This window comes from Phyllostomus hastatus, unplaced genomic scaffold (genome assembly GCF_019186645.2).
Source record: "Phyllostomus hastatus isolate PE091 unplaced genomic scaffold, TTU_PhHast_1.1 phas_scaffold_501, whole genome shotgun sequence".
Lineage (NCBI taxonomy): Eukaryota > Metazoa > Chordata > Mammalia > Chiroptera > Phyllostomidae > Phyllostomus > Phyllostomus hastatus.
Genome location: NW_025334033.1, coordinates 68,772,071 through 68,798,532, shown reverse-complemented (window position 1 = coordinate 68,798,532; position 26,462 = coordinate 68,772,071). Strand labels below are relative to the sequence as shown.

At 56.9% G+C, this 26,462-nt stretch overlaps 1 protein-coding gene across 4 annotated transcripts in view; it reads left to right on the top strand.

Moving 5' to 3' along the window:
* Positions 1-336: 336 nt before the first annotated feature.
* Positions 337-26,462, top strand: part of SETD3 (SET domain containing 3, actin histidine methyltransferase) — a 52,297-nt gene continuing 26,171 nt past the window's right edge. For 2 of the 4 annotated variants that reach the window (XM_045823493.1, XM_045823496.1), the window contains exons 1-6: positions 337-496; positions 8,203-8,312; positions 10,102-10,194; positions 12,236-12,384; positions 13,278-13,350; positions 13,652-13,908. In XM_045823493.1, the coding sequence (XP_045679449.1) occupies positions 8,210-8,312; positions 10,102-10,194; positions 12,236-12,384; positions 13,278-13,350; positions 13,652-13,908 (675 nt within the window). In that variant the 5' untranslated portion in view covers positions 337-496; positions 8,203-8,209. Of the gene's footprint in view, positions 497-1,973; positions 1,997-8,202; positions 8,313-10,101; positions 10,195-12,235; positions 12,385-13,277; positions 13,351-13,651; positions 13,909-26,462 lie in introns of those variants that run through there. The other 2 variants (XM_045823491.1, XM_045823492.1) reach the window with 2 other exon arrangements.

Genomic DNA, 26,462 nt, shown 5'->3' with positions numbered 1-26,462 from the left:
GAAGCCGGTCAGAGGGCCCGCCCACCGGTCCTAGGGCAAAGGCAACTTCGAAGCAACCGAACATGCTAACGGAACTTGGGCGCGAGAGGCGGGCCCTGGGGAGGTTTCTTCCAATCAGCGCCCGGGCGTGCCACAGTTCGGCCAATTGTGGCTTCGGAGCTGACAGGGGCCGAGCCGGCCGTTTAGGTCCTGGGAGCCGGTAGGCCCAATGGCTAGGGAGAAACCCGAGCGAAACGGTAGGGGGGCGGTGGGGCGGGACCGCGCCCATGCGTTCAGCCACGGGCCAATGGGCGGTGGCGGCAGCAACCCGGGGCGGGACCTGGGGGCGGGCGGATCCGGGTTGGGCCGCGGCGGCGGGGCCGTCTCAGGCCGCCGACCCGCCCCTCCCGTCCGGCCGCTACCGCCGCCGCCGCCGCCTGGGGCTTGGTTGAGGCGGACGGTGGGTCTGGGCCGGAGTGTGGCACCAGTGCCGCTGCGCGGAGGGGTAAGAGGGCAGGTGAGTGCCGGCGGCGACCGCTCCGCACGAACCTTCCGGGGGGCAGAACTATGCCTTCGCCCCCGAGTGCTGCGAGGCCGCCTACCACCCGGCCGGCGTCTCTCGGCCGAATCCGGGCCCGGCTCCGCCGGCCGCAGTTGGCTCGGGGTGCGGGGGTGGTGTGCGTCCTGGGACCTGGAGGGGTGGGCTGGGCGCGGGGGGCCCGGCGGGGTTGGAGGGCGCCGCTTGGCCTTTGCCCTCCGGCCATCCCGGGGCGCACTCGCTGTCTTCCCCCGCTCCCCTTTCCCTTCCTGACGTCTAACGCTCCTGTCCCCCCTCCGCCCGCCCCGGAGGTGGTGGCAGGTGCCGGGAGCGCCCGGCCCCTCTTCGCCCATCGGGTGGGGCGCAGGCCCCTCTCCGTCGCGCTGGCCCGCCCCGTTCCGCGTGCGGCCGGCTCGCGCTCTCGCTTCCTTCCTTCCCGTCGTCACCCCGTTGGTTGGTGAAGGCGGTGTGGCTTTTATGTTCCTCTCCCTCCAAACCTCTGGTGCCCGCCGGGGGCCCGGGGGCCAGGCTCCGCTTCGCTCACTCACATTCCGGTTATAAAAACAGTCGTTGGAAATAGGTCATCTTTCTTCCCACGCGCCCTGGCTCTCTTCCACACGCTTCGAGCCCTACTAGGGAGAAGAATTCAGTGCTTTGGAGTTTGTCACTCCGGCATTGAAAACTCTCCCTCCTCGTGGCTCCGGCCTGGCGATGCAGTTCTGGCTGGCTCCCCGTGTCTAGTCCGGGAAGAGGAGACGGTTCGTGTCGTGTGTCCGGCCACACTGGCTGCGGGGGCCTCTCCCGCACCGTGTGTTGTTGTTGACACGTTTAGGACCCCTTGAAGGATATTGTTTTTGCTTTTCCAAGTGAGGGCGGTGATGCCTCAAAAGCAGCAATACTTTAAAACTGTGTTGACAGGTTCATTTAGCCTGGAAGCACCTCGGTAGCTTGGCTGCGGTGGGGATTACACAGCCCCTTGCGTTTGTCGGAGCTCGGAACCGGACACGGGCACGTGTGAATTTTATCATGTAAACGATACTATTTCCTCCCCCATTTTTTCTTCTCAAAAATGACCCGACTGGTACTTCAAAACTGAACTAACCGGTAATCCTGGAGAGGTTTTCCTTACTACTCTAAGTGAAGGCATTTAAACTCAAGAATATAGCAAAACAAAAGCAGCCTTCCTCGCTGCGGTTCATGTTATTTGGTATGACTTGCTTGAGCCGCGTGTCTGTCTCTGCAGGCCACCGGGCCGAGCTCTGCCTTACCTAATTAGTCCCTGGGGCTGCTGTGATTGATGTTTTGGTCAAGGTCCAGCCGTTTGAGGAGGAGTTTTTCTCCGTCCCAAGAAAGTAGTTTGCAGAGCTGGCTTCTCAAACTGCTCCAGAACAGCCCCTTTATCGAGACCCCCGACTTCCTCCGTCTCAGCCTCCTGCCACCCCTGCCCGTGCGCTCTGCCTCCCCTCTGCACTCAGAACTGTGAGTTCCCATCTGAAACGAAACCCCAGTCCAGACGCGTCGCCGAAATGGTTGCTGCTTCGCGTCTCTCCCGCACGCTGACGTCTCTCGGCGGCCCCTGTGGAAGAGAGCGCGTCTGGTCGGCTCTGCCCCGTCGGCTCGGGAGGAAGGAGCTCCCCAGGAGCTTCTCTTCCTGTGGGGAACACGGAGGCCCCATTTTCAATGGCGATTAAACCTTTGCTCTAGAGGCTGCTGGGGAAGTAGAAAACTGCGGAGGGAGTATGCAAATATTTTCCCATTCTGAGGCTCAACAACTGTCTTTGTTTTCAGAATGGCCTCGAGGAGAACGACAAGGGAGGTGACAGCTAGGAAAGGAGTGACCTTAGCACAGCAGGCGTGCCCCCCCCCCCCAGGGTGACCACTGAGTTTAGTGGAAACCAGGGACACAGTTTGTGCCGCGGGCAATGTTAGTGGAAGGATGAGTAAATATCTTATCTCCTAGCTCAGGGTTCCTTTTTTTTTTTTTTTAAACTAGATACCAATATAGTTTGAGGCATTTTAAGTCCCTGGAAATATTTGAATTAATGTCTTTTTTTTTTAATCACTAATCTGAAGTAGCATTTAAAAATGTAACTACTAATAGTGTCATTTTTGTGTACTTGGGTGAGTATCTTTCACTGGGAGGGTTTTTATCTTTAGAAACTGGTTTGTCTGTTGGTGGCTGCTGTGCACTGTTGCTGCGGTTGGGGGTGGGGAGGGAGTTTCAAGTGTGCTTCCTCCTAGCACCTAAATCCTGGGACTGGAGCCTGGAGTTTGTTCCCCCACGGAGGCCTGGCAGTCATTTGTTACAATGGCACTAAACACTTGTAAAGAACAGTGAATGTATCTGTATTCTGTTGTTTTGGAAGTTGCTGGTGGCCCGTTATTTATTGCTGTGCATCCTTTTTTTCTCTCCATTGTCGTGCAAGTGCTCATCGTGGCTATCTGCTCACTCTGAGTCGTGTGCAGCCAGTTGAGAGAATGAGACTAAGGATTCCTTGCTCTCACATTTTCTCAATGTTCACTTTTGTTGCATTTACAGGTGTATCTTACCTGGCAAAATTGACTTTTGTACATTAGATTTCTTTATACCATCTCATATTTTCCTATTTATAAAATCAGAGATGTTAAATATTTTGATTTGTAAGTCTAGTTAATTTCTATGTTTATTCTCAAAGTAAAAATAACTTTCTAACAAAATATTAATACACACAATATAATTTTCTATTACAAAGGAATTGAGACTTTTCTGTTTTAAGTTACTTAGTAGGCTTAAGGAGAAAAGTTTAATTAGCACAATCGGCAAGATTAGAGGTCCTGGTTTTTGTCGTAAACCTCACTCAGTAACCCACTCCGCAGATTAGCTGGGTAGGCAGATTTCCAGGTGGGGCGTTACCTCCAGGTTTTGTAAATAAACAGATTGTAAAACGAGCGGTACAAACACAGGTGTTGACAATTTTCAAATGAGATACATTTGATTGGAAGAAAAATGATACCGAATGATTATAAAATGCAAATGTCAAAGTTAAGACTTTGAAATTCTTTCTTATTCAAGAAAGAAAGTTAATTAATAATCAAGCTAAGTCTAAACACTCTTGGCTGACAATGGAAGACAGGTCTACTCTGAAGTTCAAGTTCTGTAAGAGATCTGAGGCATCCTGTTTACCAAACTAAAGTACAGTTTTACACGCTCAGGCCCGGTAACGGGGGTATGGGGGGAGCTGAGGGCGGAGGGGCCGAGCAGTAAGAAATGCTTCCACTGTTTTTTTGTTTCTTGAGGAACTGGAGAATTGTCTAGAGCATGGAGACCATCACATCAGGTGTCTCCAGAGGACTGTTCATAAATATGCAGTGTTTTAGGCGTATTACCTATGTGAGATCCTGCGTTTCACTTCCCGCCTTCTCTTAGGACACAACTCAGTAGGGCATGGCAAGGTCTGAAAAATCACGTGACTGAGTGGTTTTCAGGTTTCAGTCTCAGTAAACAAGCATGACTTCACGTCAGTAGCAGCTTTCTGTGAGGTGCAGGTAAGAGAAAGTGGGGTTAGTGTTGAAAAGGAGCCATTAAAATTGCTTGTGCTGTAACATAGTTACTAATAACTAATAAAGCTTTTCCTTCGTTGAGTGTGATGCTTCAGTATTGCCCCGCGTCATGGGCACCCACGTGGTAGCTGCAGTTTGCCCACTGCACCGTGTCCCTCTGGGCGCACGTCTGAAAGGTTGTGTTGACTGCGAGACACTGCGCTTCAGTGAAGGGGGTTTTTCTCCGAGTGGCTTCGTCCGCTTCTGGAAGCACGTCCCGGAAGCACGTTTGGTCTGGAGAAGCGAAGGCCGAGGAGGGTGCAGGGAGCTGTCTTCGGAAATGTGAAGGGTGGTTTCTCTTTTTAAAAAGGCAGAATTGGGAAGTTGAAGCGGACAGTGAACTTTCCAGAGCGAGCAGCAGGCGCCCTCAGAACCTGGGGTCCTGCCCACCTCTGCCACTTGAACCGCAGGCGGTGCCCCTGTTGGGATGGCGGGCTCACCCCTGCCTCTCCGAAGGTTTCGGGCTGGAGTTTGACGGTGGACAGCGAAGCACTTGGAGAGCCGTAACTGCTCCGCCACGTGGGGTGCAGTTATCTTAAACATTTGCGGAGTCTGTGGTTAACACAGGGGACTCCAAAGGTCCCTTCCAAACCTGAAAGCCGGCTGTTCTAGACTCCACGGAGGATGCGGAGGTTTCGAGGTGGTTTCCCGACAGATTCCAGCTGTTCCTTCACACTGAACAGTTCCCCTTTTCGTTAGGAAGATTTAATAGGACGTGATTGCTCGTGATACCATTGATGCCTTGCTTTCCGGAAAGTTTTTTCAAAATAGAATCCTCTTTTTTAAAAAAAGATTTTATTATTTTTTAGAGAGTGGGGAAGTGAGGGAGAAAGAGAGGAGAGAAACATCGATGTGCTAGAGGTAAACATTGATTGGCTGCCTCTTACACGCCCCCAGTGGGGGGGTCCCTGACTGGGAATCGAACCTGTGAATGCTCCGTTCATAGGACGATGCCCAATCCACTGAGCTACACCAGTGATGGCCATTTAAGTGTATTTACAAATTAATTCAACTGAAGTTTAAAACTAAAACTATTATGTATGGAAAAGTCAATCAGAAATGGTTTAAGCATTTCTAAAATTGTGTAAATTAGTAGAAAAATAGCAAAATATTGTGGAAGGCAAGAAACATCTGTATTTTTTTTTAAACCTCGATTTCGAGTGTGTGTGTATCTATCGCTCTCTATAGGACAGCCCGAAATGTTCTGTGTGAAGATTTAAATTATACTTCCATGCAGCTGATAGGTCTGCATTCATCTTTGTAGTCAAGTAGCTCCCGAGCTGACATGAATTCCGCTTGCCTGCTTGGCTGTGCGCCTCGACTCCTGGGCACGTCTGAGCCGTGGCACGTCTGGGCCTCTTTGGCAGAGATGGGAATGGTGGGCGCCAGGTAACCGCGTAAACTGGTATAAGTCAGCGTGGCCTTACCCTACCGCTAGTCCCTGCCACGTGCAAAGTGAGGACACATTTCCGACACACACTAGTTTCGGTGAACGTGGCACCGTGTACATGTGAAGACTATGTACCTCATCAGTGCCTGTAGGAGAGCGAAGACATCACACAGTTCCTTTTCAATCTGGGAGTGCTTTCGTTTTCCTAACCCACCATCCTGTAATTTGTGCCTTTTACTCAGAATGCAGTAATCTGATCCTAGTGGCCTGCAGAGTATTTAGTGAGATTCTTCTCTTCCTACACAAAGATGAGGCCGGCTCGCACACCCCCTCGAGTCCAAGTTACAGCCGGGTGCCTGAGGGGGAGGCGGCCCCAGGCCATTCTGTCCTTCCGTCCATCCAGCTGTGAAGTCGGGCGCACTGGGAACCAGCTGCTGGGTTTGGGCTAAGGTTTCCTGGATAAATTGCCAAATAAGTGTAACCAAAAATGTTTATTCTAGCTGCATCTCATCGAAAGCAACTGAGGAAAAATACAAATATACACCCTTTCCATTTAGAATTTTTTTGGAAAACAAAAAACCCCTCATGCAGCTGAATTCCATCGCTGTCTTTTCAGTGTGTGTGAGCTACACTTTGTAAAAATGGGTGAAGCACCCAGCACCCTCCCTCACTGCCACCCCTGCCATCAGCCAAGGTCCCTGAACGTACTTAATCCCCTGCCTCCTGACCCGGTTCTTCCCCTGCACGGATGAGGTGTAAAAGAACCGTTCAGCTGGTCAGAAGTGGTTGTTGGTCACAGATGCCCCTTGCACATGAGTGGTGTAAGTAACAATTGAGTGCAAATTTATTGTTACTGTCTCCCAGAGGTCTTCTATCAAGTAGGTTGTTGATGGGCTTGCTCAGTAGATTTTCTTTTGAAGAGCCACATTTTGAGGACTCGGGAGGTTTTGAAACCGACTTGACATTGAAGAAAAGTGGACGCTCGGGAAACTCCCGCACAGGCCCGTCGGGGAGACGCCCCTTCCTCCGCCCGGCGCCGCCCACTGCGCTTGTGCGCGGGCCGCTGGTCCGCTGGTTCCTTCTGTGCTGGCGTTCTGCGTGTTTCCTTTTCCTTAGGCGTTGTTTAAACCCATTTTTTACCCCGTGCTTTGTTTCTCTCCAGATAATTCAGTAGGAATTTGTAAATTATACCTGATTTCAACCTAGACTTGGGGAAAACAGCTTTCATTTAGCCTTGCATCTCAGGCTGGCGTTTGGGATTTGACTTGAGTGCGTGTGTGTGCGTGCACGTGTGCAGACGTTTAGTTTAGCACACCTTTGTATTTTTCTCATGTAAGTCTTTGGAACAAATACTGAAGATAAACACGAAACTTACGAATGTCCGATAGTAGTTTTTCCACTGAGCATTAAGAGCCTTCACGACACCTACTCAACTGGTGTATTCGTTGGAACTTGGGATCTGCCTCCAGATTCAGCTGAAATCACAATAAAAATTATTCATCGTCTGCAACAAATTTTTGAATTCTAAAGGAAGGGGTGGGTAGCTGTTTCAAATCCGTGGTGTTGGGGCAGTCTGTGTTAGCTAATGACGGCGGTTGAATTTAGGAAACCTTTCTGCTGGACTCGAACACCATCTCACACTTGTTCTTAACACGCAGTTTTCCTTCTCCAGTGTCCTTTCTTCCTTGCGCCTCTGTCGCGTTACTTTCCCCAGGTATTTGAAGAGGGCTCCGCTGCGAGCCTCGCTCGCTTCCCTGCCCCCTCTCCCCTAAAGGCGCGCTCGGCCTTCCCTTGTTTGGGGGTCTCCTGCACCAGCCGGCATGGCCCCTGCGCCTGGAGCCACGGAGCCTGCTCAGGCCAGTGCACCTGGGCTTCGAGCCTGCCCGTGTGCTAGACAGAACGCTGCGGGGTTTCAGGCTGGACACCGTGGGTCCCCTGCTTGGGGCTTGACCAAGAGACAGCTGAGCATGAGGCCAAACGCAGCTGTCGTTACCACTGGCCTCTGCAGGTGTGGCGGGGACCCAGGGAGGCCGTGGGCGGGACGTGCCCGACCAGCACAGAGCCCCATGCGGACGCCTGTGCGCCTGGTCAGGGGCGGCTGTCGGGAATGGACGTGGTCCTGCTTCCTAGCTTTCTGACAGACCGAGAACTCACCTGCCCAGGGAGCAGCCTGCCGTTCCCCGCAGGACAGGTCATTCAGGGCCTCGTTCGCGTCCGTGGTCTGAGCCCCGAGCCAGGCACTCTGCGTGTCCTGGGGGGCACGGTGGGGGGCAGACGAGCCTCTCCGGGAGAGACCACGGGCGTGTGCGTTTCCGTGCCCAGATGACGACTTGTGGTTCGTGTATGTGTGCGTGACTTACACCTCTGCAGTGTCACGAGGTAGACACATTAGCGTACAGAATGAAATCAGTGCAATTTGAAAACAATTCTGGAGTAAAATTTCCTCCCACGACAGTTTTTGTAGGGAAAAAGGACTGCACTTTTCCTCCAGAGACTCCAAAATAGGCTTTTTGTTTTCATTTGAGAACCTCCGAGTACTAGTATTTATTATGCTTTATTATATTTTTTTTTCTGGAAGGAAACTTCAGGATATGGCCCGTGGAAGATAAATTCCTAGCATCTTAAGGCTTAGCTACTGTGGTGCCACATTTTATTTCTTGACTTTTTCCTTGGAAATGTAATGTTTTCTCTTTGTCTTTTTTCCTCTTCTTTGCAGTCAGAAAATGGGTAAGAAGAGTCGAGTGAAAACACAGAAATCAGGAACTGGTGCTACAGCAAGCGTGTCGCCGAAGGAAACCTTGAACCTGACGAGTGAGCTCCTGCAGAGTGAGTGTGCCGCTGGTCTTCCCGCCCTCCCGCGGGGCGTGTGCGTTTGTGCCCCCGCCCCTGCAGGGCTCTGTGGGGGTGTCGCCGTCCGGTGAGGCGTGACGTTAGATCGGAGACCCGGGCAGTCACAGAAGCCCCCTGCCCGCTGTCCCCCTGCCCGCGGTCCCCCTGCCCGCCTGGTGGGGCGCTGCCGCCAGTAGGCGCCGTGCGACTGCCCGTGGGTGCCGAGGACCTGCCGAGGCCCGATGTGGCGCTGGCTGTGCAGCTCCTGTAGCGCGGGCTCCCGGGCCGTGGGCTGCTCTGGGCAGCGGCGGGCAGCGGCGGGCTCGCTGTTGCAGCGGTGTGGCCTCAGACCCGTCACTCAGCCCTCGGGTTCCCGTGGCCGTCTCGTTCAGTAAAGGCCGCCCTGGGGCCCGAGGAGGACTGTGCGAGCTGGGGCAGCGAAGGGGCACGGTGGGCACGCGCGGCGTCCGCTCAGAGAGCGGCCCTCGGAGCGGGAGTGGGGCCTTTCCCAGGGCGGCTTGCCTTCACGTTCGGTGATTCGGTGACCGTTTTCCAGTTCTCACGTGCTGAAGTCACGAGCTCTTGGTTCGAGGGAGTTAAATACCTTGCTTCAGTGAGTTCGTATAAACTGGTAACTTCTTTTAAAGTGGTGACTTTAAATTGGTGCTGTGTGTGCTTTAAATTCAGCCGTGGCCACTCGGTCACCTTACTGCACTTGTCTCGCGTGCTTGCCCCTCACGTGGGGATTAAGTGACAGGCTGAACCGCAAATAAACACTCAGCTTTCTCCCGGACAAGCAGGTAGCCACCGAGTGAGGGCCGGGCACCCCCAGGGCCCGTCTCCCCTCCCGCCCCGGGACAGTGCGGGCCATCCACAGAGCGCCGTGGCGCTGACCGCCCACCCGTCTCCCACGCTGGCCTGGGGCAGCTCGAGGGCGGGCCCCGTCTGGTGTCCGGGGCCTCGGCCAGCACTTGTCGGTGGGAGGGTGAGGGGGACTGGTCAGCTTTCATGGTCGTGCGTGGGCACACAGCTGGCTGCTGCCCCTCACTCGCCACAGGTGCTCCTTTCCTCGCAGGACGGAGGGGCCGAGAGGGCCAGCGGGAGCATGGGGAGGGCTCCCTGAGCTGTTTGAAAAGGGAGGCGCTGCTGGCAGGTCGGCCGGATGCCGGGCGCACAGCCTTCTGAGACACCGGCCCGGTCTCGGCTGTTGGTTCCTTTGGTTCTGGTTCGGCAGCAGAGTCTCAGCTCCTCTTGAGCGCTGACGGTGCCTTCTCTGGCACAGACTCCCCGGAGTGCCGAGTGCAGCCCTCGCACACGCGTGTGGAGCGTTTGCGGGCTGGGAGTCCTTGTGTCCAGGTGAACGGTTCCCCCAGGGGCCGTCGTCACGGGGCTTACCTAGAGAGAGACGGGGACTTTGGGTATTAGCCTCTCCCACCCCCAGGATGGCTTTCCGGGCCACCGTGTGCACTTTGGCGTGGCCCCTTAGGTCCCCCTGTGCACAGCTGGACTCGCAGGGGAACGTGTCCGCGGCCGGAACGGGGCAGATGGAAGCCAGGCGCGCACACCTGAGTCCTGGGGCCGCAGGTGGGTGGGCGGCATTTGGGTGGCGTTGGAGGGTGGGTGCGCTCGACGAGGATTCCTCCTTCATGCTTCTCGTGTTTGCCCTCTGGCTGCCGTGTCTCTGTCCTCTAAAAGTAAACCAGCCCCAACGGCCCGGCCCCCTTTCTCCTCCAGAGCACAGGTTACGGTGAAGGAAGCGTCTGAGCCCGTGGTTTTTATGTTGCAGAATGCAGCAGTCCTGCCCCCGGCCCGGGGAAGGAGTGGGAAGAATACATGCAGATCCGGTCTCTAGTGGAGAAAATACGGAAGAAACAGAAAGGTACATTTGCTGGAACGATGGCCGCACTCTAACAAAACCGCGTAGAGAATCGGCCTGAGTCAGAAGGCGTGGGGAGTCGTCAAGTCTCTGCCACTCACGTCCTCTGCAAGGTCGCGGTCGTCGGAGGGGCCGCTGGACTGGGAGGGGCGGGGCTCCTCTCTGAGATGCCGTTGCCTGCTTTGGGGGGAACATGTTTGTTTCTGGGGGCTAAAGTGCTACAACTTCCACGTACCTTTATTTTGTGAAATGCACGTTTAAATCTTTTTCCGTGCCGTGCTTCAGTCAGGGTTTGAGGTCTGTCTGTAACGCTGTGTGTGGTCAGCACACAGGTAAATACTGATTGGTTAAGGTCCACCAAGATTTACGACGGACTCAGCCATATTTTGATTAAATAAGAGATGTGGGTGTATGTCCCAAGCTGTGCTTTTACGGGTGTATCCCGGAGACACTGGCTTCACTCTCGGCCAGGCTAGTGGTGGGGCCAAGTGTCGGCTGAAAAAGCCCATTCAGTCCTCCTGTGGGTTTCCTTCTGTAGGGCACAGAAGGGGAGATTGGTATTCAGGGCCGCACGGGAGCGGCGGGGAAGCATAACAAGTAGCCTGCGTCTAAGAGGATGAGAAGAACCTTCTGGGGCTCCTTGTTTGTTTATTGTCTTAAAAGTGAGTCAGAGGAGGGTTTGCTTCTTTGCCGTCTGAGGCAGTGGCTTTATTGCTCCCTCAAGCACACCTACACACGCGCAGCCTTGGGCTAGAGGGTCTCGGACCCCACGTGGAGATGGGCCCTTTGTAGGGCGCTCACCTCCGCCCCGTGTAGTCCGCGCTAGTCCTGGCTCGCCGGAAAAGTGGCTGAGAAGTCCTGCGTGTCCTGCATGTCTCCTGAGGAGAGACTGTTCACTGCTGCTGACACCAGACGCAGGAGGGCTCCCTCATTCTCGGGAAGTCTTCGGTGATCCCTGACGAGGTCGGTTTTCTTCACCGAGCAGGGATCTGCCTGTCTGGCCTGGTGCGCCGCCGCGCCGCGCCAGGCCGCTGCTGCACGCATGGGCCTTTAATCGGACTGGCCTCCACCCCCAGCTCCTTGTGTTGGGTTCCTGTTCTCCTCCCTTGCTTCATCAAAGAAATAGTGATTTTTCCAGTGCGTGGCTTTTCATCTTTCTGAAAAATATTTCAAGCTGAAAATTCCAGAAAGTAATACACCACCACCTGAGAACCTACCACCCAAATTGAACACATGTCAAACCCTTACCTGTTCAAGTTCTCTTTCTCTTCTTTTCCCCCACTGGTCTGAGTCCCTTTCTCTCCCTTCCTTGTTTGTTTTACTTCGTGTCCGTTTTTAAGAAATAACTGTTACACGTAGAGCTAGCTGAAGCCCCAGGCCTCCATCCCAGCCCCTTCTCTCTCCCCCTGGCGGGGGCGTGGTGTTTATTGTGAATGTTTTCTACTTCATGTATAACCCCATGAACACATGTGATAGTGATCGGTATTTTTAAAATTGACATATGTGGTATCATTCTTCTGATGTTTAAAAACTGTCACATTTTGTATCGACACTGTAGATCCAGCTCGTGGAGGTTGCTCCCCAGGACTCGGGGGCAGAGCCCTCCGGTCTTGTGCTCCTAGGATCAGGGCTCGTCCGCACGCGCGGCGCCTCGTGCATGTGTGAGCTGCTGGCTTTTCTTCTCGCGGGAAGCTCGTTACAGCGAACGTGCCTGCGAGAGACGGCCCGTGGGTTCTTGGGGGCGCCGCTCTGTCGGCCTGCAGCGGTTAGCGGGGTTCCCTCTTTCCCAGCAGACTGCCTCGGCCGGCCCGAGGTCCTGTTCCCCGGGGGTCCAAAGTGTTTCTCTGTAACCCACAGGAGTTTCAGATTTCAGTTCGCCTTTCCTGTCACTGTAACTCTCTGGCGGTTAGCCTGGCTTTTTTCAAGATCAGAGTGTTACTACTATTTCTCTTGTTAGTTACTGTCCTTTTTATTTTCTGAGCGCAGCATGAATGATACATGTCCTAAAAGTAGTTCTTGTTTTGTAAAACATGGATTGATACAGGTCTGTCTGTTACTTTTGATGGAAAAAGAGAAGATTACTTTCCTGATCTAATGAAATGGGCCTCTGAAAATGGAGCTTCGGTGGAGGGCTTTGAAATGGCTAATTTCAAGGAAGAGGGCTTCGGTTTGAGAGCGACAAGAGACATCAAGGTGAGTTTAGAGGCTGCTGGTCTTGGGGGAGGCGTCAGAGTGTGTCTGGATTGTGTCGCGTAGAGGACACAGGTCCTGGAGCCAGAGGCTTGGGCTCGCTCTGGGCCCTGCGGCCCGGGGCCAGGGGCAGCCGGCCTCTCCTGCCACCGCGGCCCCTCACGGGGAACACGGCCCCGTGGGAGCCTGACTGCGGGCGAGTCGGGTCACAGTGCTGGGCCTGTGTCAGGAGACCGTGGAGCGTGCCTCGGGGGTCCTGAGACCTAACCGTAGAGAGGGGTGTGGGCCCCGGGGGCCTGCAGGCAGAGCACCCGGGGCCCGCTGGTGGACTGGTGTTGGGTGTGGGCGGGTGGGGGGCGGGCACATTTTGGGGGAAATGAGCAAGCCGAACTCTGTCCTGTGGGCTTGTGCCCTTGCTGGTGGCTGTTGTGTTCCGGAGACAGGAATGTTCAGGAGGGACTGGCACTCCAGCTTCAGACACTCAGTGCTGGGAGCAGCTCACACGGACAGAGGCTTTGTTGGAGGGGGAAATTTTGTTCTGTTTTTAGCACTTAAAAATATAAGTATGGCAAAGAATGAAATAAATATCTTTGTGCTTTGTCCCAAGTTGTTATATTTACTTTGTATTAAAGTCAAAAGTCTCTTTTGGTTGTCTTCCCAGTCTACCAGTTAGTTTTCCTGCTGGAGGCAGGATGTCAGAGCGGCCCCCACTCACCCAGTGACAGCGTGAGCGCTCACATGCACTGTGCACTGGGGAGCGGGAGCGCGGCGCCGCCGCCGAGCCGCCCTCGGCTGTCTCCGTTGTGGCGGGCTGTCCGACCGCAGACGCGGCCGGGCCGGGGGTGGAGGGCATTGTGTTCTCACGGTTCCCCTGTGTTCTTATCTCTTCCTTCCAGGCAGAAGAGTTGTTTTTATGGGTTCCGCGTAAATTACTGATGACTGTTGAGTCCGCCAAAAATTCAGTTTTGGGTGAGAATAATTTCCGACTGTTCATAGCAGACTGAAAGTGATAGAAACATACAGAATTTCATTTTGTGGCCCTAAGGACCCTGTTTGGTGTTTTTTAACTAGTGAACTTCCCCCCAAACCCACATTAGCTGTTTTACACACTTATCACAACCCCACGTAGCAGACGGATGTCGGAAGGAAGATGCGTGCCCCTTTTTAAGTGTTCCAGTCCTGCTTCGTTCTTTCCGGGGCTTGAGCAGTAGAGATGGGCACTTTCTGGAGAAGCCGGGGACTCACGCTGTTAACCTGTGGGTTGCTCCAGGGCCCCTGTACTCTCAGGACCGCATCCTCCAGGCCATGGGGAACATCACGCTGGCCTTCCACCTGCTGTGCGAGCGGGCCGACCCCGGCTCCTTCTGGCAGCCCTACATCCAGACGCTCCCCAGCGAGTACGACACCCCGTTGTACTTCGAGGAGGAGGAGGTCCGGTCTCTGCAGTCCACACAGGCCGTGCACGACGTCTTCAGCCAGTACAAGAACACGGCCCGGCAGTACGCCTACTTCTACAAGGTCATCCAGGTGAGCGCTGGCTGCTCGCGCCGGCTGCGTGCGGGGGCGGGGCTCGGCGGGAGGGGGCTGATCGCACGACGCTCACCGGGCCTCTCGGTGCCTCAGCGGTTACGTTGTAAGGGGTTCTAGTGCGTTGTTTCCATGTTTCCGGAACCGTCACTGAAATGTGGCCAGCGTCCACTGTTAACATCAACAGCGGTTGTTCTCAGGTTGTGAAAGTCACCAAGGTCTTATGAAAACAAGGTGCAATGAAAATTTAAATGCTCTACAACGTAATACAAAAAAGTGCTCTGCGTATAAATTTTCCAAGAAAAGGAAACTCCATTTGTAGGTTCTTCCTATGTATTGGTAGTAAAATATTGGCAGTTAATTTACTGAGTTACAATGCTGGTTTTTCTCCGTTTCTTCAGAGTGTACTGTGTATTACTGTGTTAGTTCTACTCGTTCTAAGTAAAGGTCGTAAGTCTCTGTAAAGTTTGGAACGGGGCCGCGAGGCCCGTGCTGACGGGAGTGCAGCTTCCTGCGAGAAGGACTTGGGGACTGAAGCCACTGCTGCCGGCCAGCCGGTGTGGGGGTGACGGAGAGGGCGGCGTTCGAATCCCCGCATCGCCACTTGGGCATCGCCACTTGGGGCCGGGCCAGTCTGGGCAAGTCTCTGCGTCCGCTCTGTCGCCCGTGCGGCGGCGCGGCGGGCACACCGCCCTCCTCCTGGGGTTGCTGAGCAGGCCAAGCGAGCGGTTTGTGTGCGGCGCCCCGTGCGGCCGGACTTGGGATGGAGGCGCTCCTGTGAGTCACCCTGTTGTGTTTCCACCCTTCAGGCCGTGTGGTCTGTGGGTTTGTTTTTTAATTTTTTTAGGTTGCTTCTCCCACCGACCCCACAGTACCTTGTGTTGGTATTAATCTTCTCTGCTGAGAAACTCCCATTCATAAGTGACCCATCTCAAGCTCAGAATGGCTTCGAAGTCTCATGTTTTGTTGCTGTGGTTGCTGGTCTTTGGTTTCATGTTTTTAAATCTTAAAAATTAATGCAAATGTTTGTTTTCAATAGTTTTAAAAACTGTTAAATGACATAGTGTCCAGTCAGACTGGCAATGTGGGAAAACAGCTCCGTCTCTCCTGTGACCCCACCTGCCCCGGGTGTCCAGGAACCCACCGCGTCCCACCCAGCGGGAGAAGCGCTGCTTCCCGTGTACAGCGTGGCCACCCCGACGGCGTGGGCCGTCTGGGTGTGGCTCTTTCTCAGGAGGACAACGTGGGACTGTCACTTAACGTCGGGACCGACAGGCAGCAGAGGAGGCAGTCGTTGCGGGATGAACGTAGGGCGCGGTGAGCGCCGGGGGAGTTCCTAACCGGGGCTTTGTCTTCAGAACGAGCAGCTCTGCCCGGCGCCGGCCGGTGTGGCCGTGGGCTGGGGGGCTTCTGCATGACGCCTCTTGACAAGGAAAAACGGGCTGAAGCAGACAGTTTGAGAAGTCATGGTTCAGGTCTAGCTGAACGGCTTTAGAACGTTCGCATCGTGTCGCGTCTCGGAGCCGTCAGCGGCAGCCCCGGGTGCACGTGGATGTGAGCGCGGCACCGCCGGTCCTTCACTGAGGCCCGTGTTCTCGCCTCGGTGCCAGCCCCGCCTCTCTCCCGTCTTTCTGGGGTGCGGGTGGGGCTCCGCCCCTGTTTAGGAGAGCACTTTGTCGGCGCCTTACCGCTCAGGGAGAAAGGGGTGCCGTCACGTCAGTTCACGGTCACCGTTTTCATGCTTTCGTTACTGTGACCGTCCTCAGTGTGACTTTTTTTGGGGGGGGGCATTGCGACCCCTAACCTTTTTCAGGATCCGGGAGCCGCCTTCCCAGAGGAATGCGTGTGTCCTTCATCCCAAACACTTGCATACATTTGGGGGTTCCAAATTCTACAGCTTGAGTTGCTTTTTTTCCTTATAGGTCCCATGTAAAGTGACCTTGCACGGGCCCGCTCCCAGCCAGGGGTCTGACCCGAAGCCCGCCGGGTTTCTTCTGGGCGGGTGCTGGCCCAGGGGTCTGCCACAGCTCTGGGTGCGCCAGCCACGTGACAGCGGGCACATGCCCCCGTCCCACGCACGCGCCTGCGGCAGTGACCCCAAGGCCCCAGGAGGGGGGCCCCGGAACGCTCACACAGATGCTCCAGGCCTCAGGTTTTCGTCCCGGGGGGAGCCGGTGCCGTCAGGGCGTCCGTCCCCTGGTCGGCGGTCCCTCATGTGCGGGGCTCCGCGCTGCGCTTTCATCCGGGGGTCGGTCTCTCTCTCTCTCTCTCTCTCTCGCCTGAAAACTAGACAAATAACTTCCTGAGTTCTTTTCCTTCCAGCATGTGCCCTTGGTCAAGGGGCCGCTTTCAGTGGCCACTTGCTGGTTCACATTACTTTCTGTCTTAAACTTGCTTTACCAAGTTCTTTTGAACAGTCTTTCTGGGCGGGTCTTCCAGTCTTGTTCTTCAAAGTCATTGTCATGAATTTGTATCATTTTTTCCATGGGGAAAAAAACAGTCTGCTTGGGTCTGTGCTGGTCTTCCTGGTGGTGGCAGGGGCCTGAGCTCTGTGGTTGTTCATGTTCTGTACATTGTGTTACATTGTGTTTTTCTTGAGATGTTCAGTATACAGCGTTTCCTGTAGATGCTCATCAGATGATAGTGGGTCCCTGGAAGCCTCAAGCAGGTCCTGGAATAACTGTTCTGTTCAGCGTGGGTAACGTTGATGAGATGCCATAGGAATTCAGCTCTCGTCCGTATCAGTTGGCCTACAGTGAGCCTGGTTTCCTTACACGTCAGGCCAGTGAAAGGCGCAGCCCGTCCACAGTGGGGAGTGAGGGCCGCCTGACCCTTGTGTTAAGATGAAGCACCTGCTGGTGAACCTTCATGCTGCAGCCGAGCAGTGGAGGTTGGGGAATGTGGGCACCCAGACTCCAGGAGCTAAATTTAGAAGTGTGGCCCAGCCAGAGGCTGGGAGAGGCATGCGCGCGTTGACGGCCCCGTGTGGTGAACGTTCTGTCCGTCTGTGACAGGGAAGCCAGGGAAGAAGAGAGGGTTCGCGGCAGAAGGCGGTTTAATGGCACTTACAACTGTTTCAGAGTTTTTTGTTTGTTTCTTCAGGAGACTGTGTTTTTAGGGAGAGGGGAAGGGAGGGAGAAGGAGGGAGAGAAACACTGATGCGAGAGAGGTGCATCAATCATTGCCTCTTGTACACGCCCAGCCCGGGGACCGAACCTGCAGCCCCGGCATGTGCCCTGACCGGGAATCAGACTGGCGACCTTCTGCTTTGCGGGACGATGCTCAACCAACCGAGCCGCACCGGTCAGGGCTGTTTCAGAGTTCTAAACCTATAAAAATACCTCTAGCAGATTAGGGCATTCCAGAGTTCAGCTCCAAGTTGGGCATTCTGTGATGGAAATCAGCGGAAAAGTAGGATTTGGCTTAAACCCAACTGTGAAGTAATGTGATTATGTAAAAGGGAAGCAAGTTATATCAGCTTTGACTTAACATACATGAATGGTAGTCCAAATATTTTTTGTTCACGTCAACGAAAAAGAAATGGATAGCTCCTGGGAGTGAACTGCTTGTTTCACTGATAACCCATCTAAGGGACCGGGTCCTGCCGGGCGGGGTGCCAGCCTGTCCTGAGGCCACACGCTCTCTCAGGGACGTGCACGTTTCCCTGTCCCACTTTACTTGGGTTTCCTTTTTGGCATTGATCGAACAGTTCGAGAGGTGCCGGGGAGGGGTGTGGGTGGGGAAGCGTGTGCGCGCACTGGCTGCCGGGAGTTGCATGTCGAGGCATGCGTCCGATGCAGCCCGTCCACGCGTCCTGCTGGCGCTTCAGGACGAGGGGGCAGCCGAGTCGGCGGTTCTCCTGGAACAGGCACCCTCTCCTGCCCTGCTGGGGTGGTCCCAGCGGAGCCTGGGGCGGCACACGCGGGACCTGCTGAGCACGGGGCCACCGAGGGGCAGAGGAAGCTTCCACTTGGGCTCCCGGCTTCTGTCATGGTCGCGGCTGAGTACAAGCTATGGCTTCTCCCATTTTTTGTGTGTCCTCCCGTGGCAGAGCCACAGAGAGCAGCAGCAGAAGTGAACCGCCAGAGATAGATTTAGCCTGAGTTTTCCTAACGCTCGCACCTGCCTACAGAAGTCTGACCACACACAGGGCCTCAGGAGAGACCACCCAGTTGGACTGAGGACCCCCGGGCATCAGCTCCCTTCAAAGGCCCCGCTCCCTGGGACTGGAGCGCCGTACGGCTGCATCCGAAGCTGGGTGTAGACATGTGTGTCGATTGTGGACTTGACCGGCACCGGAAGGGACAACATGCGGGCATTGGTGTGACTTCATCTCCTGGTGGCAGTTTCTGCAAGGCTGTCTTCCCATTGTCCGTCCCCTCCCCCGGCGGCAGGGGCTCTGTGCGGTCAGCGCTGGCGCTGTGTCGGCTCCTCCCCTCTGCCTGGAAGCCCTTGTGGGCCTCCTTTCCAGATAGACCAGCCCACCGCCGCCTCCTGACCTTGGGCTTACCGTCTTCTCCTTTTAACCTACCGTAGCCCCTTGATTGTTTACTAATGATACAACTAGTATTTGTTGTCTCTCACGTGTGAGACGCCTCATCGGGAGAAAGGGGCTAGCGTCTCTAGGGATACAAGGGTGTTTTCCACTTTTTATTTTGAAGTAATTTTTCAGACTTCCAAAAAAACTATAAACAGTGCAAAGTTGAAAGCATGGCCATGGGTGCGGGGCTCGCACTGGCGACCTTCTGCTCTGTGGGATGACGCTCAACCAACCGAGCCGCCCTGGTCCGGGCTGTTCAGGGTTGTAACCTACGGACACACTTCCGGCGGATGAGGGCAGCCCAGGGCTCGCCTGACCTCACTCCCTCTGGCGTTTTCCCCCGGGGGCAGCTATGTTCCGTTCGTCCCGTTGTTGTTCTCAGCCGGGGTCGTGGCGGTGTCGCATCTTGTCCTGACGGAGGGCCGAGGGCGAGGGGCGCGCAGGGCTGCAGAGGAGCAGAGGGAAGGCCGGGGCGGGGGGGCGGAGTCAGGAGCACTGAACGGAGACGTGTGCCTTGGGCCGTGGTGACAGGAACTGGGCAGCGGTTCCAGGACGGAGAAGGGGGGATGATTCCTGTTTCCACGGTCTCTACCTGAGCCGCCGGGGGCCTGCTTCCGTGGTGCAGTGGTGGTCTGCACTGTGTCCTTGAGGGGCTGACCGTGGGGGGTGTGGGGGGGTGGGGGCGGCCGGTCAAGGTGGGTCAGAGCAGCTTCTGAACACAGCCAGGGCAGCCGCAGCTGATGCCCATGCCGCCTGGCCGCCTGGGCAGAGTGACCCTCCCCGGTTCGGCTTTAACCCTTACAGTCACCCGGCGAGGGGGGTTACTCGTCCCTTGCAAATGGGAGTCTGACTGTGGAGCAGGGTGCCCGAGGCCCAGGGCGCCCAGGCCTGGGCTGGCTTCGCGGCAGGGCAGCTGGAGCCCAGCCCACCCCGGCCGCTGACTGGCCGAGCCTGTGTCTGCCCCTGAGGCCGTCCCAGCGTGGGATTGGGGACGCGGAGTGCTCTGGCGCTAAGGGCAGCGCTGTCTTGCTGAGATCGCGTGGGCTGGTCCTTTCCAGACAGCGGCCCCTGCCGTGGCTCGCGGACTGGGAGGCCCGTGCTCGTGGGGCCAGGATGGGCCAGACTCTCTGCCTCAGCAAGGAGTTCAGCTAGCAGCTCTTCAGATCAGCGGTTCGCGTTCTCACGGGCCACTGCGTTTTTCTCGGTTAAGAAAAGTTTCCTTCTGCGCCCTGCGGAAGGCTGGGTGACGGCGCAGGGGGCTTCCCCGACACTGTCGGCCCCCGTCCGCGGTCCTTCCTCGCCCGACGCTCGCTGCCGGCGCCCTCACCTTCACCCAGATCTGCTTTTAGGTGACGTGCCCCCTCTGCTGCCGTGTCCCACCATGAGTCCCCGCCAGCCCGCCCGGGCCTCCTGACTGCGCTCCCTGTGGCACCCGGTGGGTCGCCCTCCGCCGACGGTGCACAGTAGACGTCGAGTTGGCTCCTCCTGCCCCTCTGCCCGACTGCCCTGCTGGAGGTCCCTGGGCGTCCCCACCGCGCGGACGGCTGCGGCGGGCTGCCCTGCGGTTACGGCCGTTTGCCCCGAGCGACTACTTCCAGGTTCACCTGTGTGTGAGTCCTCCCGCGTTCTGTCGCCCGTGGCGGCTCAGGTGGTGTCCCTTCACAGTCAGCTTCACTCTTGAGCTCGAAAGAAAAAGTGGGTTCTCGAAAGCAGGAGTGGAAACGCAGCACGGACACTGCGCTTATCTTGGTTTACGTTCCGTCTCATCAGCAAGGACACTGGTAACGGTGTCCCTGCGTTTCTGCTGATGGGGGAGTCGGACTGAGTGCCTGTTCTCCGCGGTAGGTCCTGCAAGGAGGCAGAGAAGTCTGGGAGGTCCCGGCCTTCTGGACGCTGATAGTCCGGCTAAGAGGGAAACAGGGAGCAGGACGGGGCGGACCGCGGCCTCAGTGCCGGGGGCAGCGCCTGCTCCCCGGGGCCGGCAGGCTGGAAGGTGGACTTGTCTGTCCGAGAAGGTCTGCAGATGGGCGGGCGGGGCGGGGCGGGGGGGACGGTCCGAGCCTGGCACAGACACAGTGACCCCGGGGCTGAGGAGCTTCGCTGCAGGCCTGTGGGGACCAGCTCCCCAAGTCTGACACGGGCATCTCTCTGGGGTCCTGTGGCGTGTGGCTCAGGCCAGTGTGGGATGAAGCGGCTCAACTCTGGGCCTCCGTGTCTGCCCCTTCTCACGCTCCGACGCAAGAGGGCAGCAGACACACCAATAGACGTGTGTGTGCTTTTAAAACGTAGAGCGTGCGATGAATGTGATTAGCCGGGAGGTGGGTCTGTACACCTTCCTCGGGGCCGTCAGGGGGAGAGAGTCCCTGTGCTGCATGTACAGGGTGGGGGGGCGGGGCAGACAGGCCCGTGCCCAGGAGCAGGACCGAGGCTGTGGGAGGGCTGGGGGCGCGGGGGTGGGGGGCGGGGAAGGAGGGGGCAGGCCTGAGGGCCTTCAGCAGGTCCTGGAATTCCTGTGCTGCGTGACCAGGAGCCGTGGGGCCCGGGGTTGGTTGCCTGCTCATTTGAAGATAACCTGGCACCGGGGAGGCCGGAGACCAGGGAGCTTGAGGAATTTGAGAAGTATTTTGAGATAGAATCAGCAGATCTGGTGATAAACTGGAAGCCAAGACTTTGTGAGATGCTTCCGGATGGGGCGATCTTGATGCTTCTGGACTAAATCGCTTTGATCTTTTTCCCCTGTTCCTTCAGCTGACTTGACCGACCTTTCCCTCTCTCAGCCTCCCCGGTTTAGAAAGGAGATTTCGGATCCTAAATTTCTAGCTTACTCTAACCCAAGACACACTGAAGGTAATTTTGTATCTGAGTTTTCGGTCCAGACAGGTTTACTTTGTACTTTGGAATACATATGTCCAGCAGGAGTCTGTGTGTGCAAACGTCACGCCCAGAGCAGACTTTCACTGTGGAATGGTCAGCCGCCAGCACGAAGGTGTCGTGGAGGTGCCCAGCCGGCCCTGACCTCGGGGACACGCGGCCGTGTCTGAGTGGTGCCCGTCCAGCGAGCAGCTTTCCATTTCGGCGTGCCGGTGGTGTCGGACTGACTCCACGGAGTTTTAAAATCTTTGTGTCGGTCTCACGTCTTCCCTTAAATGCTGCGAAGTCATTTAAAATTAATCAGCCAGTTTTTACTCGGCAGCGTTTACATCAGAAATGCTGCTGTTGGCTTTGAAGTCCTCGCTCTTGGGTGCTCTTTTTCATTGTCTGCAGTGAACTGGAGGCCAGGGTTCTAGAACCAGAAGGATGCTGGTTTCCTGTTCCTGGCAAGCGGACTCACCTGAGGGACGACCTAGGTGCAGGTCTGTGGCAGGAAGCGTGTCCCTGAACCTTAGTGGGGTGTGAAACGGAGTCCTCTTGGGTTCGCGGGGTGCTGGACCGGGCTAACGGAGCGCTCAGGAATGGCACTCCAGAGCCGAGAAGCTCCCTGGGGACGGTCTGTCTCCGTCTCACACGCCCATGGCCACGGCCACGCTTCGCAGTTCCAGGAAGTCTGCCTGCGTCTAGGCCTTGCCCTTCGGCTGGCACCTCGTGCGACCGAGCACCGCAGGTCGGTGAGGACCACCGTCAGACCTGGGCAGCGGCGTTCAGTCTGGTGGGGAGGCAGAGCTGGGGCAGGGACACAGGGGCTACTGGGGGACGCGCCCAGAGGCGAGGGGGACCGCAGAGACCGTGGCAGGCAGGAGGGGCTTCCGGAGGTGGGGTGTCCGTTGACGCTGAAGAAGGCCCGGGAGGCTGCCAGGTGCAGGGCGGGGGCCACAGCATGGCCACCCAGTGCGGCTGGCGTGCCGTGGCCGGAGGCAGTGAGGGCGGAGGGAGACGGAGGCCAGAGGGAGGGAACGGGACTGGCGTGCGCAGCTCTTCTCTCGGTGCCCAGATCCGCACCCCTGCACGACGCCCCTGGATCCTCAGGACAGTGCTGCTCCGTCTGGGCGTCGCTCCCGTTGATGGGGAGGAAGTCGGGGCCTGCTTGTTCCAGGACTTAAATCCACACCTCGTGACCGGTGCCCCAGCACTTCCATTCACGTCTGATTCTGCAGTATCTTCTCCACTGTGTCATGCAGCTTTGTCTGGTAGCCATGGCAGCTGGTCAGGCACGCCATAGACATTTCTGGAGGGCCGGCTGCTCAGTCGGTCTGATTTATATCTCAGCACAAGCCGTGGAAATGGTGTGAGCAGTGGACGGTGTGCTCGGGGTTCCCCCGGAACGGACGCACCAGAGGCAGGGTGGCCTGTGTTGCCCCGGCACCCAGCCTGGGGCGCGCTGGCCCCAGGCAAGGGCTTGATGATCGGCGACTAGAGGAGAGACACAACTTCCGTGTGGGGCCAGGCGCAGGTCGTGACGAGCCGCAGGGCCCGCCCCGCTCCACACAGGCCTGGGTGTCCTCCGCGGTGCGGGGGGGCGGGGGGGGGCAGTGCCCTCCCGGAGGGGCTGCTCCGGGAGGGAGAAGAGCCGCGGGGGGTGCCGGCGGACCGCGTGTGGCTCGCCGGGAGAGAAAGGCCCGCCAGGCCAGCTCGTCGGCTCGCTTTCCTGTCTGAAGGGGGTGCGTAGTCGCAGCAAGACCCTCGTCCCGGTGCCGTCTGGATGCGGACTGAGGGAGGGGCCGTGCCAGGCTGCGCGAGGCCCTGTGGGCCGCCTGTGGGCTGCCGTCCTGGCCGGTCCTGCCGCACTCCTGTCGGGGTGGAAACGGAGAGCCGAGAGGCCCCGGGCAGGTCGCGGGCGACAGAAGACTGCAGAGGAGTCTCCGGTGGAGACGGAGCCTGTCCTGACTGAGGAGTGCCCTGGCTTTGGAAGGGTGCGGTTGAACGGGCGTCCGTCCTCTGGGCGTCGGCACCCTGGGGTCCTCGTCTCCCCGAGTAGCTCATTTCGTGACTGGGGACGAGTCACTCCTACTCTCTGAGCCTCACTTCCACACCCACAAAAATAAGGGGTGGGGGGGGCTGCCCTGTGCCCCCGCAAGGGTGTGAGGCCAGGCGGGAAACGGGAGGAGAGGTGTTTTCGATGCGGACACTTTACATGTGCACGGGACTCAGAGAGGAGCCGCCTGTCGGTGCCCTGCGGGGGCCTGAACCGGCGGTGCTTGCACGGGGTGGGGACCCCTCGGGTCGTCCCCGGAGGCTCCCTCCCCGTCCAGTGGACCACCTGTGAGGGACCGTCGCAGCCAAGGCGCCCGGGGAGGAGAGGGTGCACCCCAGCCGTGCCTCTCCTCGGCCCCTAGTTCCCAAGCTAGTTGGGGACCTGGGACAAATGGGGAAACGGTGAACGACAGTAAAACGTGCGAATGCCAGTTTTGGCAATAGAAGGATTTCAATAGCCTGTATAGGATCACAATTCTAGGTAGAAACTGCTGAGAGAAATGCAGAGGCAGGAAGGATTCAAGTGATTTAAGAGTTTGCCACATAAAAAATGCAGCTATGCTTTGTAGGCAATAAAGGTCAATAACAGCTTCCAAACATTAAAGTTTATAAACTGTTTTTATGAGATTTATCTACATCTCTCCAGACATTATATATGGCAAGTAACAGAAAAAGGCAAAAACAGTACGTATCTGTTGATGGATTATATCAGAGTAACAGCATTTTGGGTCTGTCAGTGCTTTGGAATGGCCGGTACCAACAGAGTAAGTGTATGATAGGGCACGGGGTGGGGGGCGTTGAGTAAGCCCCCGTAGTAAAGGTGAAGAGCATGGCCTGTTGGCTGCTGCTGCCTCTCAGTTTCTTTAAACTGAGATTGAACCTGCACGTGTGCAGTGCACGTGTGTTAGTGCACGTGTGTTAGTGCGGGCTCTCTTTTACCCGAGGAGCCACAGCCGGGAGGAGGCTGTGGACCGTCTCCGGCACAGCCGGCGGCTCCCGGTCTCCCTTCCCAGTCGGTGCCAGGACCCTGTCTGCAGGACGCGGCCCGTCTGGTCTCTGTCACGGTGGGTGGCTGCTGCCCACTGACGGACGAGCTTCCCGTGGGCAGAGTCTTAGGTGGGGGACGCGTGTGGCCCCGTCCACCTCTGCCTCCTTCCGCGAGGTGCAGTGTCTGCGCGAGCGTCCACGTTGCTGGGTGTGGCAGGGGCTGGTTCTCGCTGTCGCTGTGTGGTTTCCCGCGGTGCGTGCGGCACACTCCGCTGGCCCTCCTCCTCCTGATGGGGCTGTGCTTTTTCCAGCTCTTGACCATTGCAGACAGAACCTCTTGAAGCCGTCCCGGGTGCGTCTCGTGGGCGCACGTGCTCCTTCCTTCTGGGCGCTCTTGGGAAAACGGTCCCAGGAGGAGGAGGTGCTTTGAGAAGTGCTGTTCTTGACCCAGGTGGAAGGCCGTTCTTGAAGAGACGGCGGGAACAGGAAGGTGATGAGAGCATCTCCCCGTGTTGACTGGTCGTGCGGAGAAGCTGGATCGTGTTCTCACGCCGGAGTCTAACTTTGCAGAGGGGGTGGGGTCGAGGTGGGAGGTGGGGATGGCTGGGGTGGGAGGGAGTGGTGGGACGAAAGGGGAGACAACCGTAGTTGAGCGGCGATAACAGCAGAGAGAAGAAGAGTCTAGTTTTGTAGGAGGATCTGCGGCTGAGGAGTAGATGGGGGGAGGTGTCGCCTCGTCTGGCTCGGGCCTGGGAGCCGTGAGGGCTCTGCTGTTGAAACCCACCTGGCGGGGCCCGTGGGTTGCGGCCAGGTGCCCCGCTCTTGCTTTAACATCCTTAAAAAGACACGTTGCTGTTTTGGGGTGCCACTAGTCCCCCTTTCCTGCATTTGTGTCACGCAGTAGGAGGAGTGCTAGATTTAGAATCAGGACACCCGGATCTGAGTTACGGCTCTGCTTCCAAGTAACCTCGGGGACGGCAGGTCTCTTAGCCTCAGTTTCCCCATCACTGCCGGGGCTGGTGCTGGGCAGACTGAGCGAGGAGTGTGAGAGCGCTTCGCGAAGCCCGAGTCCTCGCGCAGATGTGGGGCGCCCGCCTCGTGGGCTCGCCCGATACAACCGTTCTGCTGTGTTCGTTGTTGTGTTTACGCAGAGTCGCACTTGGAATGGTGACGCGGATGGCCTGGGGAACGCCCCCACTCCAGCTGGGTGCCCCGGGCAGTTTTGCTGGGGCGCTGTGTTTTACCCGGACAGCGGGGTGATGGTGGCGCCCATCTCACAGGGTCACCGTGAGGCTCGCATTCAGCAGTATCTGCCTAAGACATTTCACGCGCCCGGCACGTGGTAGATGCTCAGTGAATGGGAATTATTGGTCTTGTTCCTGCCAGTGGAGTTGAGTAATAGTGAAATTCAGGTACCACCCCTGAGTCAGACCCTCTCCTACACGCACTGAGCGCTGCCTGAGAACATCAGTGTGTGGTTGCCACTCAGGTGGCTGCCCCGGGGACCTGGCCTGCAACCAGGCATGTGCCCTGACTGGGGAAAGTTTTATTGGCTTGGAAAGGTGGGGCCAGAACCCTTGTGTGAAATTTAGCTTCTCCCACACTGCATTTTGCATTGTTCATGCGTGGGCGCATCTGTGCCCGTAAGGGGTGGGGAGGGGGTTAATCGGATAGCAAGGGCCGTCACTGTTCTCCTGCCTGGTGGCAGTAAACCCAGTTCTGGACTCAGCTCAGGTGAGAAAGAGTCAGCCTGGGAAACATGTTAAAAAGGGTGTTTCTGGGCTCCACCCTCAGGGCCCGCAGGCCTGGCCTGAAGGCCTGGGAGCAGCGCCCCCAGGGAGAGTGCCCCCATCTGGGGCCATGGGGAGGGCGCGCCCTCGGGACTGAGCCTGTCTGGAGGAGCTTGCCATTTCCGTTATGCTTCACGATTGTCGTCTGTTTCAAAGAACAGAAACAGGTGTTTGAAGCCGATGAGACAAAAATAAACCCAGAAGCACGTAAGGTAGGCTGTATGGGGGCTGCGGATTGCCTGCTTGTCCTAAGTGACTTTGGAAGTTGAAGCGACTCGCATGGGTTCCGTTCGGTGCCGCTGAGGCTGCCGGAGCAGGAGGAGCCGCCA